The sequence below is a fragment of the Eurytemora carolleeae genome, unplaced genomic scaffold (genome assembly GCF_000591075.1).
Source record: "Eurytemora carolleeae unplaced genomic scaffold, Eaff_2.0 scaffold1427, whole genome shotgun sequence".
NCBI lineage: Eukaryota > Metazoa > Arthropoda > Copepoda > Calanoida > Temoridae > Eurytemora > Eurytemora carolleeae.
Genome location: NW_019397312.1, coordinates 6,167 through 26,270, shown reverse-complemented (window position 1 = coordinate 26,270; position 20,104 = coordinate 6,167). Strand labels below are relative to the sequence as shown.

At 32.8% G+C, this 20,104-nt stretch overlaps 2 protein-coding genes across 2 annotated transcripts; both read left to right on the top strand.

Annotated features, from left to right (window-relative positions):
* Window positions 1-519: 519 nt before the first annotated feature.
* On the top strand, window positions 520-1,244 carry LOC111713443 (probable small nuclear ribonucleoprotein Sm D1; the record flags this gene model as incomplete). The annotated part of the gene is made up of 2 exons (XM_023488295.1): window positions 520-680; window positions 964-1,244. Coding segments are annotated over 2 exons (357 nt in total), but the record flags the coding sequence as incomplete, so codon positions are not given.
* LOC111713447 (cytohesin-1) lies at window positions 1,228-12,926 on the top strand. Its single transcript, XM_023488301.1, has 16 exons — window positions 1,228-1,318; window positions 2,028-2,128; window positions 2,543-2,613; window positions 2,983-3,062; window positions 3,397-3,468; window positions 3,933-4,089; window positions 4,414-4,565; window positions 5,413-5,480; window positions 6,162-6,281; window positions 6,607-6,718; window positions 7,101-7,163; window positions 8,296-8,360; window positions 10,511-10,561; window positions 11,226-11,358; window positions 11,991-12,068; window positions 12,584-12,926. Exons 1-14 carry the CDS (start codon window positions 1,304-1,306, stop codon window positions 11,296-11,298), a joined length of 1,200 nt encoding a protein of 399 aa, XP_023344069.1. The 5' UTR covers window positions 1,228-1,303; the 3' UTR covers window positions 11,299-11,358; window positions 11,991-12,068; window positions 12,584-12,926.
* Window positions 12,927-20,104: the final 7,178 nt, after the last annotated feature.

Sequence of the window (20,104 nt, the reverse complement as noted above, 5' to 3'; positions counted from 1 at the left end):
GCGCTCGACCCCCCTAACTTATCCCAACCGCAGCGCTAGGTCCAGAAATTGTCTTAACCTTACCTAATCCCCAAGTAAGAAAAAAGATCTAAAAATTAGCAAAAATTTTGCTGGAAAATAAGTGGTCATGTACAAAATTGATAGGGGAGGGGGTCCTAAATTCGTACTCTTGGACAGACCCAATGGTTGAAATTGAAGGTCTGTCATAGCCGCAGTGCTCGGCCCAGAAATTGTTAACCTAATATAACCCTGAAATAATACAAAATAAATATTTTGTTTAAAATAGTTGTTATAGTGAATAGAATATATATAATACCTATCCATGTGACGCGCATTCCTGAGCGTGCATGTGGAAGTATATGTCTCAGTCGGCTTTAATCTTTACATTTTCTTTTTACATGAAGATAGGTATTATTAAAATCATTCTCTTGAAAGATTACAATCATTTGAACTATCATATGTTATAAACCTTTCAACTTGAAATAATAAAGCAGAGAAGAAGGTTTAAATTCGTCATGAAGAGAATTTAAAGACCTTTATCATGTTCTTTTTCAGGTTCATGGAACCATCACAGGTGTTGATGTTGCAATGAACACTCACCTCAAGAGTGTCAAAATGACAATCAAGAACAGGGATCCTGTAAACCTAGATCAGCTCAGTATTCGAGGCAATAATATCAGGTAATTTTACTCTTTGGAATTAACCCCCCCTCGNCTTCGAAAGAAAAAATTTTTTCTTTATGATAAGTTCGTTTAGTATTTGTTATTTTGGGCCAATTTTTTCCTCATTAAAGAATAAAAAATGGTCCATTTAATTTTCATGTATATTTAATGGCGTTAATCTCGGCCGATCTACATGACTTATCAAATTTTATATTCATACACCTTGAATATTATTTTCCTTATCTACATATATATATTTATTATATTATTATTAATATATATATATCTTTATTATATATAGGTACTACATCCTACCCGAAACTCTACCTCTAGAAAACCTACTCATCGACGAGGGACCTAAGAAGAGGATGATGGGAGGTCGGGGAGGACGTGGTGGAGGTCGTGGAGACCGCGGTGGATCCAGAGGAGGTCCCAGGGGAGGTCGTGGTAGGGGTAGAGGAGGTCCAAGAGGAGGTCGAGGACCTCCCCGCAGATAAACTTGATTTCTCTGATCTCAGACACAATGATTATGTTCAGTACCTTCTTTTGTCGATTATTTTAACATCAGTGTTTTTTTTCAGATTAAATGTTTTAAACGAAGGATTTAATTAGTGACAGGACAACAGGATTCTCGTCTTTTCATGTATATACAAAATGTAAGTAAACGTTTTCATTAAAAAACATTGGATGAAAAGATAACTTAACATTTGGAATTAAAAAAAACGTAATCAATATTTTGTCATTTCAATTTCATGAATTTTCAGGCAGTGCTTAGGATCCAGATCCAATTCCATAACATCTCTCAATGGTCTACAATTGGCAACAAAAGAAAATAATTTGGAAATATTTTTTAATTAAAAGATCTAAGAAAACTCCTAATTAAATTGGGTAGTCAAATGCATTTTTTACTAGACGGATCCATGAATCGGATCCGTAGAAAAATTAAAGAGATCCAGTGTACAGGAAAATAAACTTGGTCCGGGCTTTAAAAAAGCGAACATTCCCTTAAAAGGGACTGTAAGCGTAATTTCAAGTAACCCTCCATGCCAAGATTGCAATGTCCGATTTACCCTTTAAAGCTTTGTTTGATCAAGTATGAATTAGATATTAATGTTTTTTTTCCCCGAAACTGTTAATTTTATTTTTCGGTTTCTCTCCGAAAGTGTCTATTTCTTTCTTACTAGAAGCAATGGAGAAACTCGACCGAAATGAACACTTTTCCTGTCGGAAAAACGACGGTATTTTCCACACTTTGGTTCAGATTAAGGTTTCAAGGGTACCGTTGTAAATCGGAATTGCCTTCTTTGCATGTAGGGTCACTTGAAGTTTGGTTGTAAGTCCCTAAAATTATCTCTTGCTCTGCAGGTTGATCAGTTGAAGATGGGTAGTGTAGACCTGAAAACACTGGCCAATGCTTACCCAGATCTCACTAATGACGAAAGACAGCTCCTAGCAGATATTCGCAGGTTTGACAGAATTCAGGGCGCTTCTAGTTACATCATTTTTATGAGAGTCCTCACTAATATTTTTACTTCCTTGAGCTCATATTATCTTGAATCTATCATAAACAATGTCAGTTCCCACAGTTTGTCCTATTTGACGTTTTTAACCAACATCAAACCTTTATTACTAATTAAAAAATAAATTAGAATATTTTATTTGGAAAAATTAGCAAATTAAACCTTTTCTTTACCTAGACTGTTTAGCTTGTATAAGATAAATTATAAAATAGAATTTCTTTATTTATGCGTTTCAGTACTCGGTGTTGTACTGTAAGCTGCACACTATTGCGCTGCTTCAAATTGAGTTTCCTTTCAAAGATTGATTGATTTATTTATTGATTGATTGATTTATTGATTGATTGATTGATTGATGTTTAGACGAAAGCAGGAGCTATTATCTGAAATAAATCAGTTAAAAGATGAGCTCTCCGAAATATCATCAGATATTGGTAAATATCAAGCATATTATACAAACTAATTTTAAATGGCGTAAGTTTCTGATACTAATAAAGTTGAAAAAAAAATTATTCAATATCCTAACCATATTTTTTAACAAATTCTAATACATATCACCCTGAGGCCCTTGCAGTGTCCACACAAAATGGGAAATATTCATTGTTACATTTCTGCTGCAAATAAAGTTTGAATAACTTTATTTGATGGGAGGCTTTCTTTTTAATGATTTTTGGAGTTTTTAAAATGTTACAAAAACAGGGGGGAACTTGCAAGTATTAATCCCAAAATTTCACACACTGGGCCGGTTATTCTTAGAAATATTTTACCCTTGAAAAATATTTTTATGTTTATATGTATTTTAGACGGGATGGACACTGAGGAAGGAGCTAAACGAAAAAACATGGCGATGGCAAAGAAAAAATTCAACATGGATCCTAAGAAGGTAGACTATCAATTTTATCCAACTAAAAACTAGGAAATAAGGAAAGGGGGAAGGTGAATGGTACTGGTCCTATTTAAGAAATTAGTCCCCATAATGTGGTGATCAGTGATCACTCTCAACGAAACGCTACTAAATTATCGGCCAGTTCACTGCAAATTACTTCACCACCGAAAGCTTAGTTGAGTGTGTGACAGATATCTTGTTTTTAGCGCATGCGCACCAGAAACCAATGTTTTAAACCTAAAGTCTTGGATATGATCGTCTTTAAAACGAAATAATCCACGTCAACGTAAAATATGTATTTTCATTCAATATAATGTTTTTGTTTGTTCAGGGGATCGAGTTCTTAATCTTGCAGAACCTTGTGAAGGAAACACCGGAGGAAGTGGCGCAGTTTCTTTACAAGGTTAGTTCGTTCTAGAATACAGGAAGGAGGAGAGGCCGGGGGGGGGGGGGTCCTGTGACTGGTGATGGGACATAGCTTGGTTTGTTTTTGAGGTTTTGGTCTTAGGCACAACACAAATACTGTCAACTTCCAATCTGTAAAGTTTGCTTTTATTAAATATCGTTGAGGTGATTTTGGGAATTAAATTTTTTTCATCTTTCTCAAAAAAGAAAATTAATAAAATTGTTATTCCGCTTTTTCTTTGTTAAATGTCGTGTTATCGAAAAGTTTTGAGGACGAGTGAGAAAGAATATAATTAACGGGAAAAAAACATTTAATGAGAAAAAAAAATATATAATTTTTTGATTCATGGGAGCATGTTTGGAAGAGAAAAAAATAATTTTTACAGAAAAAAAAACATGATTTTATAAGAAAAATTAAAATTTTTTTATTATTTTTAAAAAATGCAATTGAATTATGTTTAGGAGGAGGGTTTAAACAAAACAGCTATAGGAGATTATCTGGGAGAGAAGAAAGATTTTAACGAAGCAGTTCTTAAAGCTTTCGTTGAGCTTCATGACTTCACTGACCTTATCCTTGTCCAGGCACTCAGGCAGTTCCTTTGGAGCTTCAGGCTTCCAGGTAAACATATCTTTTATTTGCAGAACAACCTGAAGAGATCCGCCCACCCCCCCTCTCCCTTCCTCGGAAAAGAGTCACCCCTCGCCCCTTAAATTGCTTTTCCAGGTATGGTTAGGCTGAGATAGATAGATAGTCGGTCATGAAGGTTTACAGTTACACAGATAATGAGGGGGGGGGGGCATGGTGTATTTGATTTAAAACGCCACCAGGCGGTGCCCGTGCCCATCAATTTGGAGACCACTGCCAAGGTTAATAAGCACATGTATTTTTGTTTGGTTCACTGACAAATTGTTGCCATGCCTACTGTACTGTTTATATCTCCAGGTGAAGCCCAGAAGATTGATAGAATGATGGAAACCTTTGCCCAGCGCTACTGTCAGCTCAACCCTGATATATTTACCAACTCAGATACTTGCTACGTTCTATCATTCGCCATCATCATGCTTAACACCAGCCTTCATAACCCTAGTGTCAAGGTAACTTAAAGGGACTTAAGATTAAATTAAAGATGGCACTCAAAGCAAGAAATGCTCAAAAGTCACTTTCGCAGAGAAATCGCAATTGAAAATAAACAGTTTATAAAAGCTAAAGCATGAATATCTAATTCATTCTGAATCAGACAAACTTTTAAGGAATGGTGCCGTTTTAAATCAGGCTTTGTCATCTTTGCAATGAGGCTCATTTGAAATTACGCTTACAGTCATAAATAATCATGGAGGCTCAAAATCTTTGTAATATATTGGCAGAGGTACGTCGGACATTTTAACATTTTTGACAAATATTAGCATGTGACAAGTGTTCTTACAGATCCATCTTTCAAGAGATTTTTATATGTATATTTTTAGCGTCCGTAGCTCGATCATGTCAATGTACTAATTATGATTTTTAAAATCACCGACTGATTTGTAGACAACCTTTATATGCCAAAAAAAATCCTCTAAATGAAAAAGTTTCACAGCTGAGAGAGGTAGGGTAAAAAACAGGAGGAGGGTGGTTAATAATATCAATTATGTTCAGGATAAGCCAAGTGTTGAGCAGTTTATAAATATGAAACATAAACAGAGGAATCTATGCCCCCTCCCCCTCCTTGCTTGGGTTTACATTATCAATTATGTTCAGGATAAACCCAGTGTTGAGCAGTTTATGAATATGAAACATAAACAGAGGAATCTATGTCCCCTCCCTCTCCTTGCTTGGGTTTACAATATCAATTATGTTCAGGATAAACCCAGTGTTGAGCAGTTAATAAACATGAAAAGATGAATCTATGCCCCCCCTCCCCTCCCTCTCCTTGCTTGTGTTAACAATATTAATTATGTTCAGGATAAACCCAGTGTTGAGCAGTTTATAAACATGAACAGAGGAATCTATGCCCCCCCCCCTCTCCTTGCTTGGGTTAACAATATTAAATATGTTCAGGATAAACCCAGTGTTGAGCAGTTAATAAACATAAAAGGAGTAATCTATCCCCCCCTTCCCTCCCTCTCCTTGCTTGTGTTAACAATATTAATTATGTTCAAATTCCAGTGTTGAGCAGTTAATAAACATGAAACATAAACAGAGTAATCTATCCCCCCTCCCCCTCCCTCTCCTTGCTTGGTTTACTTCTTTACTTCTTATTTTATCTTTAATTTCTCGTTTTTTGAATGGAATGACAGTTTTCTGTGTCGAATATTTTATAGTCGGTAAAAAATCGTGTTTTCAAATTGGGTAATTAAATCCTTCTTTTTAATAGGATTTAAATTTGCTAGGGAAACATTTTGACAAGTTTTGCTTGTTACTTCTTTCATCCAATTTCTCGGTAGTTTTAGTTTTTTTCAATTTTAACAGGAGTTTAAAAATACATCACCATTTTCAAATATGACAAACTGGTTGATATAATTGATATTGATGCATTATGCTTCGTTTGACACATTTAGTCTTCTTTGGACTCATTTAGTCTTTTTATGCAGTTTGTCTTATTCTGATGCATTTTGCCTTAAGGTGCATTTAGTTTCTTTTTTGTCTTTTTTACGCATGTTGACTTTTTTGGTGCATTTGTCTTCTTTTGACACATTTTGGCTTCGTATAATGCATATTTTTTTTAGTATTAAGACGGAACCCTTCAAGATACCCGAGGATGATGGAAATGATCTGATGCATACTTTCTTCAATCCAGACAAGGAGGGCTGGCTGTGTAAGCAGGGGGGCAGGTAAATATCTTCTAGAAACCGACCACGTGGAGGGGAATATCCGAGTCAGAAAGACGACGATATCATCCTCCTTGATATTCAGATTATCTTGGAAAAAGGGACCTTTATGTCTATTTTAAAATAGGAACTATTTAAATAATGATCTTCCTGATATCCTTCAGAAGAGATAATTTAGGAATTAAAATCATAAAACAAAATTACTTTATTATAGAAGGAATAAATATTTGTAAGAACTAGCCCTCTATTATCGCTTGAAGCTATGTTTTTTTTATTACCTTTTGATGCCATGTTTATTTACACATTTTTTTTACTTGTTGATTTGTAGGTACAAGAGTTGGAAAAGAAGATGGTTTATCCTGAATGATAATTGTTTTTATTATTTTGAGTTTACAACAGACAAGGAACCCAGGGGGATCATTCCCTTGGAGAATATTAAGGTAATACTGTAAGACCCATAAACTTATGGAAAATGAAGACTTCTTTAACAGTTTTTATTTTGAACAGTCTAATTAATATAAAACCAAAAAATGTGTACTGAAGATCTAATTAACTGTATTTTTATAAGCATCACTGTCGTTAATTAGGTTTTATTTTTAGAGTTTTCGTTTGATAAAAGACGTAAAAAATACAAACTTTAGGACCGTTGTAACTTGTAAATTGGGCATGGCTATCTTTGCTTAAAATTACGTTTACAGCCCCCGTAAAGGGAGTGACCAAGATCGGGGTAATTTAAATTAAATCCTAGAAGGATCAGAAGTGTCCTGTTTAAACTATGAAGCAAGTGTATTGAATATATGAAGTTTATAATATTTATCCTAGGTTCGTGAGATAACAGATAGGAATAAGGAACATTGCTTCGAACTATACTCGGGAGGAAATGAGGTAAACAATTATTCAAAAAAGATCAACAGGAGTAGTTGGGATTTATCTAATGTTGAAAGAGCATGCTAAAATATGGGGATTTAATTTCTGAATGGGATGAGGATCGAGGATTGAGGATCGAGGATCGAGGATCCAGGATCGAGGATCGAGGATCGAGGATCGAGGATCGAGGATCGAGGATCGAGGATCGAGGATCNATGAGGATGAGGATGAGGATCGAGGATCGAGGATCGAGGATCGAGGATCGAGGATCGAGGATCGAGGATCGAGGATCGAGGATCGAGGACGAGGACGAGAACTGAGGATGTAAGCACTGCGTAAAACTATGTATTAGGTTGAGATAGAAAGTGTTCTAATTTTTTGCAATGATAAATAATATTGACCACTTGAAGATTACTGAAGGATGGAGAGTGGTCTTGTGGTTAAGGAAATGAGAAAATATTAATATCTGAGATCTTTTTAAGTTCTCGCACTCCAACAACACTGGGTTTCCATATTTAGCTTAATTCTTTTTCCATCCTACATCGCCTGTTTCAATTAAAAGAAATTTGTTGAGTGGGTCTGACTGGAGGGCCATTCTTTGAAAATTAATTATCAAATGTTTACAAACTCAAACTCACAGTGCGCTTTGCACCCCAATTTTTTAAATATTTATTACTGATCACAGAAAACCTTTAAGGGTACCTTTGAGTATGGGTTTGTCAATCTTAGTTTATAGAGAGTTATTTAAAGTTACGTCTACAGTCTCTTTAAGAACCAGATAAAAATTAGTTTAAAATCGAAATTAACTCAAAGACTTAGATTTAGAATTGGATAATGGATACGTTATATCCCGATCGCTTAATCTGAATATCATAAATTTTCTCTATTCGCTCCTTTTCTCTCTTTTTGGATATCCCTACTTTGATTGAACATGACCAATGAGTTTCCACTAATTAAAATGGCGCGCAAAATTTCAAATTTCCCGCTTCTCTGATTGGCTGTTCCGGTTTCTCCAAGCGCCATTCCATTGGTTGAGTTATATACACATGTGTTTATGCAACCTTAAGATTATATTTATCTTGTGATTAGCATTGATCTCAATATCATCAATTTTAAAGTTTTCAGCTCAGTTAAAATATTAAATGTCTAGGTCATCAAAGCTTGCAAAACAGACAGCGAGGGGAAGGTTGTTGAAGGGAAACATACAGTCTACAGGTAAAACTAACACTGAACTTTAATTTGGATATTTTAGAAGTACATTGATTGCCTCTAGATATAAATAAATAATGAATAACAAGTATATAAAAGGAGAGGAAGAAGAGTGGGTGTTTCCAAATTTATTCTCTACAAGATATTATTTCTGTTCTCAGTTTTTTTTTCACTATAGCATGCAATAAACTATGGAATAAGCGATACTTTGTGTGATGTATTTGATGTTTTTATAAAGAAAATAGTTATATTCCAAAAGCTTGAAAATTAACCTATTAATTGATACATACACGGTAAAATTGATTTGCTCTCTGTCTATTTTAAATCAAAAATTAAGTTTAACAGTAGTTTTTCTATTCCACAGTTTATTTGTTACTCACAGTGTTCCTTAAGTATTGCTGAGCAAAAACAAGTTTCCGTCAAATCATATTCACTCTGTCCTGGTTAGATATTGAAGGTTTTTTTCAGATACACCCTGTACAAATGGAGACATCTTTAACATGCTTAATAACTTTTTTCTGTTAAAGTTATTTCATAAATTTCTTTTCGTAGACCCTTCTGCATGCATTACCTTGTTTAGTAAAAATTTTCATGAGCCTCCTTCCAAAACTGAGGCCTGGACGTTCACGAGCGTTTAGTTACCTATTTTACTCTTTATTTGTGTCTTGAAAAACTCGCCATCCACACCAACTTGCACCAAACGGGCTTCAAGGACCAAACAAGGAGGGTAGAATACCATTTTAAATTACTAGAGGATGATACCTAGGTTTTCATAAACCCCATCATGGATCAGAAAAAGGTTTCTACCAAAACATATCTCCTTGTCCTGGTGAGATATCGATGTTTGTAAGACACACCCTGTATAATATAAATGCAAGAGTATGATATAACGGATACAGTTTTAAGTGAAAATATAGTTTAGATGAAGATAGAAGAGTTAAAGAAAAGGTATGGAAGAGTAAGGGAAAAATAAAGAAGGATTAGGATACCAGTAAATAGGAAAAATGGAAGGTGTAGATTGTAAAGGTTAAAGGATAAGGATTACGATGATACGATAATCATCGTATTAAGTAATGTAAGTGTAAAGAATAAAGATGTAGGATTAAGATGGAAGAGTAAAGGATAATTGATTCTTGATAAAAAATTAAGGTGGCAAAGTGAAGTATAGAGATTTAAGGATTAAAAAGATGAAAATGGAAGAATAAAGGATAAGACGGATAATTCATATAAAAGTTTTAAACAAGGAATTTTTCTCATTTGAACCAAATTGTCATGAAATTTCAAGCTCAAAAATGTACAGGGTGTATCTCTTGGAACCAGCGATATCTCACCAGGACAAGCAGATATGATTGAATGGAAACCTTTTCATGATGACGTTATGGAAACGTATGTTATCCTCTTTAAAAAATTCAAACGGCATTCGCATTCTTTGTTTGACACTTTGTGGACGTTTGAAGCAAGTTGTCGCAAGCTGCGGGTTTCTCAAAACATAAATAAAGAGTACAATATGTAGCTGAACGTTCTTGAATGTAGACTTGAGTTTTGGAAGGAGGCTCGTAAAAATGTATACTGACATGAGGAAAGGTCTAGGAAAAGAATCAATGGAATAACTTTAACAGAAAAAGAATTACATCTAAAAGGTGTCTCCAGCAGTACAGTGTGTCTTATAAAAAACTTCGATATCTCACGAGGACGGAGTGATATGATTTGACGGAAAACTTGTTTCCAATCACCCTCATGCATGAGAACCAGGAACAAGTTGAATTTGCTCCGCAATACCAAGTTAAACCTTTTGCTCTTATTTTTACTTGGAACAGTCGAGGATCTTTGTAATTGCCTTTTTAATGTCCTTTTCACAAGAAATACTTATAATTCCATTATTGTTAATGAGCAGTCAAGGTTTAAAAACATAACTACTAAAAAATTTCATATACATTTTGAAAGTTCAATGTTAAAACATGAAAACCTGTGACGAAGTTGATATATAATATACAAAGAAAAAATGGTTGCAGGGGGGGTTATAAACTTAGAAAACTTGAAGGATGCAGAAATCAATGATTTATTAAGTAAAATTTTTCTGGTGCCATTAACTCCGATTAAACCATAAATTAAAATATTTTTAAGGATATTTATTCTGTATTACTAACTATTTGCAGGATGTCTGCGAGCACTGCAGAAGATAAGGATGATTGGATAAAGTGTATACAGTAAGTATTAACACCATTTTAATGTTAAATAAAAACAATATTAATGAGTTATTTTTACTTTAGTTAACAAGATTAGCGAGATTTTTTTAATTTCTTACTTATCGAATTTCTTATTTTCGGGCATCGATTTTAAAACTTATTTTTAATTAACAAATATGAAATGGGTCAAATATACAGTATTTCATAAATTCAAGACTATTAATTATCGCAGACGTATCGTTGCGGAAAAAAGCATTGCAGACGAAACTAGGCAGACTAATAGCAGACGGAATTTTGCAGACAAACCGAAGGTCACTTATATTCTTTGACCTATTATTGTTGAGAAATCTCTGGAAATGATGTTAGGCAATGCGGGAGGATTTTTTTTCAGAATTCTTGCATGACGTTTTAGAAAACTTAACCCCAAGTTATTTTGTATTTTTTATTCAATTTTTGTTTAATTCTTATTTTAAATTAATATCTAAATAATTTTTGGAGAGGAAAAAATTAACTTGTTTTCTGATACAAACCTTATATTCCTAATTCCGCATTTTTCTCCTTTTCTACAGAAAAATGTTGCATTAAAAATAAAGTTTGGACTATAGGTTAATGTTATTCAAATCATAGTTTCACGTTAAAAATCAATATCATGATGAAAGATAATTAATTTTGAATATATTTTCAGGCAAAGCATAAGTCACAATCCTTTCTATGATATGCTGGCAGTACGGAAGAAGAAAGCGCAGTCTCGGAACTAAATATTTTTTCTGTTCTAATTATTGATTAAAAGAAAAGTTCAATTGTTGATAAATAGAAGTGTTCGTTATTGATCGATAAGAAAGTTCTAATTTGTTATCAAAATGAAATTCAATTATTGATCAATAGGAAATATAAATGATTAAAAGTGCTTACTACTGATCAATACGAAAGTAATAAATATTGATCAATAGGACAGTTCTAATTATTGATCAATAGGAAAGCTTAATTATTGATCAATAGGAAGTTCTAATTATTGATCAATAGGAAAATTTAATTTATTGATTAATAGGAAAGTTCTAATTATTGATCAATAGGAAAATTCAATTTATTGATTAATAGGAAATTTCTAATTATTGAACAATAGGAAAGTTCAATTTATTGATCAATAGGAAAGTTCTAATTATTGATCAATAGGAAAGTTCTAATTATTGATCTATAGGAAATTCTTATTTTTGATCAATAGGAAAGTTCAAATTTGGTGTACAAAAAAATAAGGTTGCCCTTGATTAAAGAAATTTCAAAATGTCTTAAAAAGCAGTAGATAACCCCTTTATTATTTAAATTCAAACTCTTATAGACGGAGCTTTTTTGATTTAATAAAAAAATGGATTAAATTCATGAATTGAATTTATGAAGAAATATACATTTATATGAAATTTGGTCTGAACACTTTTTTTGTTAACATTTGAAGTATTCTTATATTAGATTATTACATGAAAACCATGTATTTTGTAAATCCAATCAAAATAAGATTTAAAACTAATGATTTGTAAATCCGCGGAGACGTGACAAGCGAGTNATTTGTTGCTGACAGTCCCTTTAAACCTTCGTTTGAGCATACAAATGAAGTTATATTTGTTGCTGACAGTCCTTTTAAACATTCGTTTGAGCAACAAATGTAGTTTTATTTGTTGCTGACAGTCCCTTTAAACCTTCGGTTGAACATACAAATGTAGTTTTATTTGTTGCTGACAGTCCCTTTAAACCTTCGTTTGAGCATACAAATGTAGTTATATTTGTTGCTGACAGTCCTTTTAAACCTTCGTTTGAGCAACAAATGTAGTTTTATTTGTTGCTGACAGCCCCTTTAAAGAATTTATAGAAACCATGTAAATAAATTTCTTCCTTTTCCCTTTCATGAAATTCATTCTGGATCATGGCTTTCATAGAATAATACGTTATCAATTGTACGCAAAAAGCAAAGTTTTAATTTTAGTTTTTCCTGCGATATAGAATATATATTATATTGAGATATACAATATATATTATATTAAAACATTACAGTATTATGATGTAACATGATCTTATAGTGAAGACCAGAGATTTCTTTTATTTCATGTTCTTACTGTAACATATTCAGTATCTCAGTTCATAGTTAAATTGTTATTCTAGATTAAACCTGGGTATATATTAATAAGACCCCCCTCCCCCCATGATTTATGAAGATTTGGGAAGGTAATGAAGAAGTTTATATAAAATTTAAGGGCGGGCCGAGGGAATAATTATTCAGAATAATATATACCCTTGAGATTTAAAGTCACTGTGAGTTTCAAATGTTATGGTGTTCTACAGTATTTCCCTGTTAAATGTATTTTCACTAATATCTTTAATAAATAATAATAACCCATGTTTTTTTTGTTCATAATAGAACGCGGTTTTATTTTTGTTCTAATATCGTGTATTTTTCTAAATATTCACTCTTTATCACTCGGCTTAACATTACTTTTCGAGAGGGGGCGGGGGATTAACCCCTGAGATGATAGTCTTCTTTCCCCTGAATATATGTATTTACACCCCTGAAATAAGGTTTCTAATGTTTACCGGCGAGAATCCGAATCTAATCAGTTAAAGTGAAATCTCTGATATTTAGAGAAGGATTTATCTTCAACCTTCACACAACCAGGAAAAATAACATTTTTTATATGAAAGAGTAAAGGGGGTAATCCCCCGCCTCCCCTTCGGTTCTATTAACACGTTCAAATTATGTTGATATGTGAACCGCAAGGCTTTGAAGTTCGTTTGATGTGAACTTGAAATTGAGTCTTTGCCACAAACTCTGATTTTCTAATCCCTATGTCTTTGCAACTTAATGTTGTAAACCTTAAATATTGTAAAACATAAATTCTGTTAGATCCAAAAATATAAGTTTTAAATATCAAAGGTCACCATCCACTATTTCTACGGTGAGCTCCGCCCCCCCCCCCCCCAGCTAAATAGACGCTTTCAAAAAAATGTTGACATTATTGTAAACTGTAAAGGTTCGAAGTTGATTGTGAATTTAAAGTAATTGAGCCCCTTAATCTTTGCAACCTAATGTTGTAGACCTTAGATATTTTAAAACATAAATTTTATTAGATCAAAATTATATACGTTTAAATATCAAAGGCTTACACCACCAACTAGCTCCACTAAACTGAAAATCACTGCAGAACAGATCAAAAGCTTTGTTGAGGTTGCAAAGGTATTAAGGGTAAGCAAATTTGAGTGTTTGGCAAAGAATGAATTTCTTTGGATATTTAAAGCATATTCTCCATACAATTAGTTTGTAAAGTGTAAACTGTAAATATAAAGAGATTGCGTCTTAAATATCATATTGGATTATCTCAAGGAGTATGAAATAGATATAACTGACGCTGCCCGCCCTACCATATGGTTACACATGCAGACGGTACTCCATTTGTATAAGAAATATTTGCCTGATGCAATAACCTAATATTTGTCGTATACAATAACCTATTCTGAATATTTCTTATTCATATGGAGTACCCGTCTGCAAAGCATGTATAATCATATGGTAGGGCGGGCCGCATCAGTTGTATCTCCCTCCTATTTCATACTCCTTGGATTATATCCAAGCTATGACGCTAAATTACGCACATAATTCTCAAACAACTTAGTATTTTCTGCAGGCTTATTTTTACATCAGCATTTACAATTTTTCTGAATGATCTAAAATTGCCTGATTATCCCAGAAATCGTAAGCCATTAACGATCTAAAACGACGTGGGACACCCTGTAGATTATAATATTTGCCTTTGCGCTACTTCCCAATGTTAAGAAGAGAAATTAATCTGATTCCCTCGTCTAATTAGATATCCAACCTTAATCAGAACAATACACGGGGGTTTTATTAAACCTGATAATTAAGATGATACAATTGGGGTGTCTTCAACTTTGCTTGTCTGTCTGTTTTTTTTTCTAAAAAACGACTGAACCAATTTCGTGTGTGACCTCACATGACCCAAGGGAGGTTTAGAAATGATCAAAATTTTTGCTTCCAACAAAATTCGATTTTTAATAAATTTTTAAAATTCCACTAATTTTTTTTTTGTAGAATAAACAAACTTTTTTGTTTGTTTTTGTTTTACAATGTATACAGAGAGAAAATGTTCACAATTGAAATAGAAGATGGGCGCGAAGCCCTAAAAGCCTACTATTTTATAATTTGGAGAGTACAAGGGGTGTCCCAATTTCTGTTATAATTTAGAGAGTACAAGGGGTGTCCAAATTTATGTTATAATTTAGAAAATACAAGGGTTGTCCCAATTTATATTATACTTTAGAGAGTACAAGGGGTGTCCAAATTTATGTTATAATTTATTAAATACAAGGGGTGTCCCAATTTATATTATACTTTAGAGAGTACAAGGGGTGTCTCCCAATTTACATTATAATTTAGAGAGTACAAGGGGTGTCTCAAATTATATTGTAATCTAGAGAATATAAAGGTTGTCCCAATATATATTATAATTTAGAAAATACAAGGGGTGTCTCAATTTATACTATAATTTAGAAAGTAAAAGGAGTGTCCCAATTTATGTTATGATTTAGAAAATACAAGGGCTGTCCCAATTTATATTATAATTTAGAGAGTACAAGGGGTGCCCCAATATTTATTATAACTTAGGGGTGTCCCAATTTATATTATAATTTAGAAAATACTGGGGATGTCTCAATATATCTCATAATTTAGATAATACTAGGGGTGTCCCAATATATCTGATAATTTAGATAATACTAGGGGTGTCCCAATGCATTTAACAATTAAAAGAATCCAGTCTAAAAGTCGTCTTTCTATTTCATAGTTTCTGTTGCTCCCTGCAGCTATATATAACTATTTATATAGTTTAAAATTACCCAAACCATTGGCAAAGAAAAGTTATTATAGTTTCGTTCCGAATTATGATGAAAATTATTTTCAGAAATAAAGAGAATAGAGAAAACCAAATGGAACTGATCTGAATCTAATATTTTCTTAAAATTATTCCATTGATGGAGGAAAGTGGGTCAGTGTCTCTAAATCTACAGGTTTATTGCAAGAATAAACTTTTATGATAAGAGGGATTTTCATACAGAGTGTCCCAATAAACATAGGAATTAAGTAGCGAATACAAAATCAAGGAGAAAAAAGGTAAAATAAAAGGAGTAGAGATCAGAGATAAGATAGCAACAGGAGCGGGGAAAGAAACCGTAAAAGGAAGGTTGAGTTTGGAAATTCTAAAACGTTGCAATCGTACAGATCTTTTCATAAACAGAAAAGTTTGTGAAAAAACGGGTTAAGGAGGGAAAATTACACGTTTTTGGGTCTTAACTAAACCAATCAAAAGAATATCGAAAAGCAAAAAATGTACCCATGTTAGCATTTTTTTACTATTGGTTTGAAGACAGAATGTCTTTAGTGACAAATTCGTCCTTGTAAAATTCCCATGTTTACTGGGACATCGACCCTGTACAGTTTATTAAATTTTTAGATTGGTGTATGTATAAACAACCCAATAATCTTTTTTTTTATTAAGAAGTGCATTTTCAGGCATGTAAAATTTATGCTTATTTCATGAATTTCTATTTATTTTGAAGAGAAAAAACGATCATTTGGCTGTTAAAACCACAGGGTTTAAAGTAACTCCTGCAAATGAAAGCCTAATATTACTTAGACCCATGACACATTGATATGATTCAATTCAATTAACATGATTTTCAATTTTTTTATATTTGCATTTCTAAAATATCGATTTTAATTATTTTTTGCCGTTAAAAGCTTGTCTCTAGTTTCTGGTTTAATATATATTGTGTTAAATTAACGTTTAAAGTTTTTGTCTCTAGTTTTTGGTTAAATATAAATTGTGTCGACTTAATGTTTAAAGTTTCTGTCTCTATTTTCTGGTTTAGTATAAATTGTGTTAAATTAATGTTTAAAGTTTCTGATTAAGTATAAATTGTGTAAATTAATGTTTAAAGTTTCTGTCTCTATTTTCAGGTTTAGCATAAATTGTGTTAAATTAATGATTAAAGTTTCTGTCTCTAGTTTCTGGTTTAGTATAAATTGTGTTAAATTAATGTTTAAAGTTTCTGATTTTGTATAAATTGTGTAAATTAATGTTTAAAGTTTCTGTCTCTATTTTCAGGTTTAGTATAAATTTTGTTAAATTAATGATTAAAGTTTCTGTCTCTAGTTTCTGGTTTAGTATAAATTGTGTTAAACTAATGATTAAAGTTTCTGTCTCTAGTTTCTGGTTCAGCATAAATTGTGTTAAGTTAATGTTTAAAGTTTCTGTCTCTATGTTCTGGTTTAGTATAAATTGTGTTAAATTAATGATTAAAGGTTCTGTCTCTATTTTCTGGTTTAGTATAAATTGTGTTAAATTAATGTTTAAAGTTTCTGATTTAGTATAAATTGTAAATTAATGTTTAAAGTTTCTGTCTCTATTTTCAGGTTTAGTATAAATTGTGTTAAATTAATGATTAAAGTTTCTGTCTCTAGTTTCTGGTTTAGTATAAATTGTGTAGAACTAACCCAATGTATTGGATGGGGTTTATTACCCATGCTTGAGATATGGCTGGGGATATATCGTTACATTAGTCAATACACTTCTTCAGTACAAACCAACATTAAACAAACATACTGCTTGCATAATCAGGAATACAAACCAGTACTAGACAAACATACTGCTTGCATAATCAGGAATACCAACCAGTACTAGACAAACATACTGCTTGCATAATCAGGAATACCAATCAGTACTAGACAAACATACTGCTTGCATAATCTGGAATATCAACCAGTACTAGACAAACATACTGCTTGCATAATCAGGAATACAAACCAGTACTAGACTAACATACTGCTTGCATAATCAGGAATACAAACCAACCATTACTAGACAAACATACTGCTTGCATAATCAGGAATACAAACCAGTACTAGACTAACATACTGCTTGCATAATCAGGAATACAAACCAACCAGTACTAGACAAATATACTGCTTGCATAATCTGGAATACCAACCAGTACTAGACAAACATACTGCTTGCATAATCAGGAATACCAACCAATACTATACAAACATACTGCTTGCATAATCAGGAATACAAACCAACATTAAACAAACATACTGCTTACATAATCTGGAATACCAACCAGTACTAGACAAACATACTGCTTGCATAATCAGGAATACCAACCAGTACTAGACTAACATACTGCTTGCATAATCTGGAATACAAACCAGTACTAGACTAACATACTGCTTGCATAATCAGGAATACAAACCAACATTAAACAAACATACTGCTTACATAATCTGGAATACCAACCAGTATTAAACAAACATACTGATTACATAATCTGGAATACCAACCAGTACTAGACAAACATACTGCTTATATAATCAGGAATACCAACCAGTACTAGACAAACATACTGCTTGCATAATCAGGAATACCAACCAGTATTAAACAAATATACTGCTTGCATAATAAATGTCTTTTACCAGTACTTTATTTTGTTGTTTTTAACATTGCGTTATTTTTTTCTTTTAACAGTGTTTTATTATTTTCCTTTAACAGTGAGTTATTATTTTCTTTTGCTTTATTGGTTTTTTTTTTTCAATTTGTGAAAGTCTTAAAATCAATTTGGGTTGCCATTTTCCATCTATCTATACAACTATATAACTATCTCTTAAACTTTATAACTATCTATCTGTCTAAGCATATCTTTCTATCTATCTAGAAATATATATATCTATCTATCTCTTTCTAAACATATATATATATCTATCTACCTATCTAAACATTTATATATATTCTTGATCCTTGATCCAACCAGTCCCTGGATACTCAACCCTTGATCCTTGATCCAACCAGTTCCTGGATACTCAACCCTTGATCCTTGATCCAATCAGTCCCTGGATGCTCAACCCTTGATCCTTGATCCAACTTATTCCTGGATACTCAACCCTTGATCCTTGATCCAACCTATTCCTGGATGCTCAACCCTTGATCCTTGATCCAACCAGTCCCTGGATACTCAACCCTTGATCCTTGATCCAACCAGTCCCTGGATGCTCAACCCTTGATCCTTGATCCAACTTATTCCTGGATACTCAACCCTTGATTCTTGATCCAACCTATTCCTGGATGCTCAACCCTTGATCATTGATCCAACCTATTCTTGGATACTCAACCCTTGATCCTCGATCCAACCTATCCCTGGATACTCAACCTTTGATCCTTGATTCAACTTATTCCTAGATACTCAACCCTTGATACTTGATCCAACCTATCCCTTGATAATATCCTTATTTTTATATTTCTAAGATGAAGAAGATTGTTTTCTGGTTGTTGAGAGTTTACTGTTGAGTTGGTTTAACTACTGTTCAATAGATTAGAACCCTGATTTATTACCACATTCTTTATAGCCAGGGGGGGGGGGTCAGTCCATCCTTTGTGGGGAGAGGGAGGGGGGGGGGCTGGTCCAATGCAGTTATTATTAAAGAAATTGAACACTTCCTTTAAGGCTAGTTTTTTTACATTTCAAACTATGAATTATATATTAAAGATCAAATAGTTTGGAATATCATCAGATTATCAATAAAGAAGGGTTTGAAAAATCAGAGTTTTGGGAAAGTAATAAGTAACGTTGAGAAGTCTGTGATTCATAATTTGAACAATATCTTTTGAACCCATTTTGTGGTTCTCTAAACTTTAATCTAAAAAGTTTTAATTAAGGATAGAAACAGAATAAGACTTTTTCTGTGCGTCCCTTAAATTTCATATATAATGGTTTGGGTTTTTTTCTAAAAAAAGTCAAAACTATTTTTTTTCGTTCGTTACATTCATTTTCTAACTTTTCGATAGTTTTTTAATTAACTTTTTTTCCGTTTGGTCCATGAGATGAAACAGAACGAAATTTCCTTTAATTTATAAAAACTTTGATTTTAAAAACTTTGATAAAAAAAACTCTGCCCATTCCTAGTGATAGGTAAAGTTTTAAGGTCCGTTTTGAGATATTTAGGATTGTGAGTTATTTATTAAATTGCAAAATTGTATTCTGCTTAAAGATATTAATCGATTTGAAAATTAGAGTTTTGGTTAATATCTTCGGTTAGAAATATTTGGTTAATATCTTCGGTTAGAAATATTTGGTTAATATCTTCGGTTAGAAATATTTGGTTAATATCTTCGGTTAGAAATGTTAATTGCATGAATGTAATGCAAGCAAACTTGTCCTTAGATTCTTGCGGATCTTCTGAAAAGTCTAAACACTTTGAATATTGTAAAAACGTGCCTCAAAACGATGCACATGAATACCCAGCCAACCCTAGTCCTGAGTCCCCATCTTACGTTGATAAATGGAATCAATTAATTAAAGGAGAGTGCAGAGACAGGGTTGGGTCCGATAGAGATGTATTATCATCATTATTTATACTTGAAGGGATGGTTCAGTTTACGTAGTCAGAAATTTGTTTAAGGGCTTACATCTTTTTACTTTCACCCATTGGGGCCCCCACAGCCCCCCCCCCCC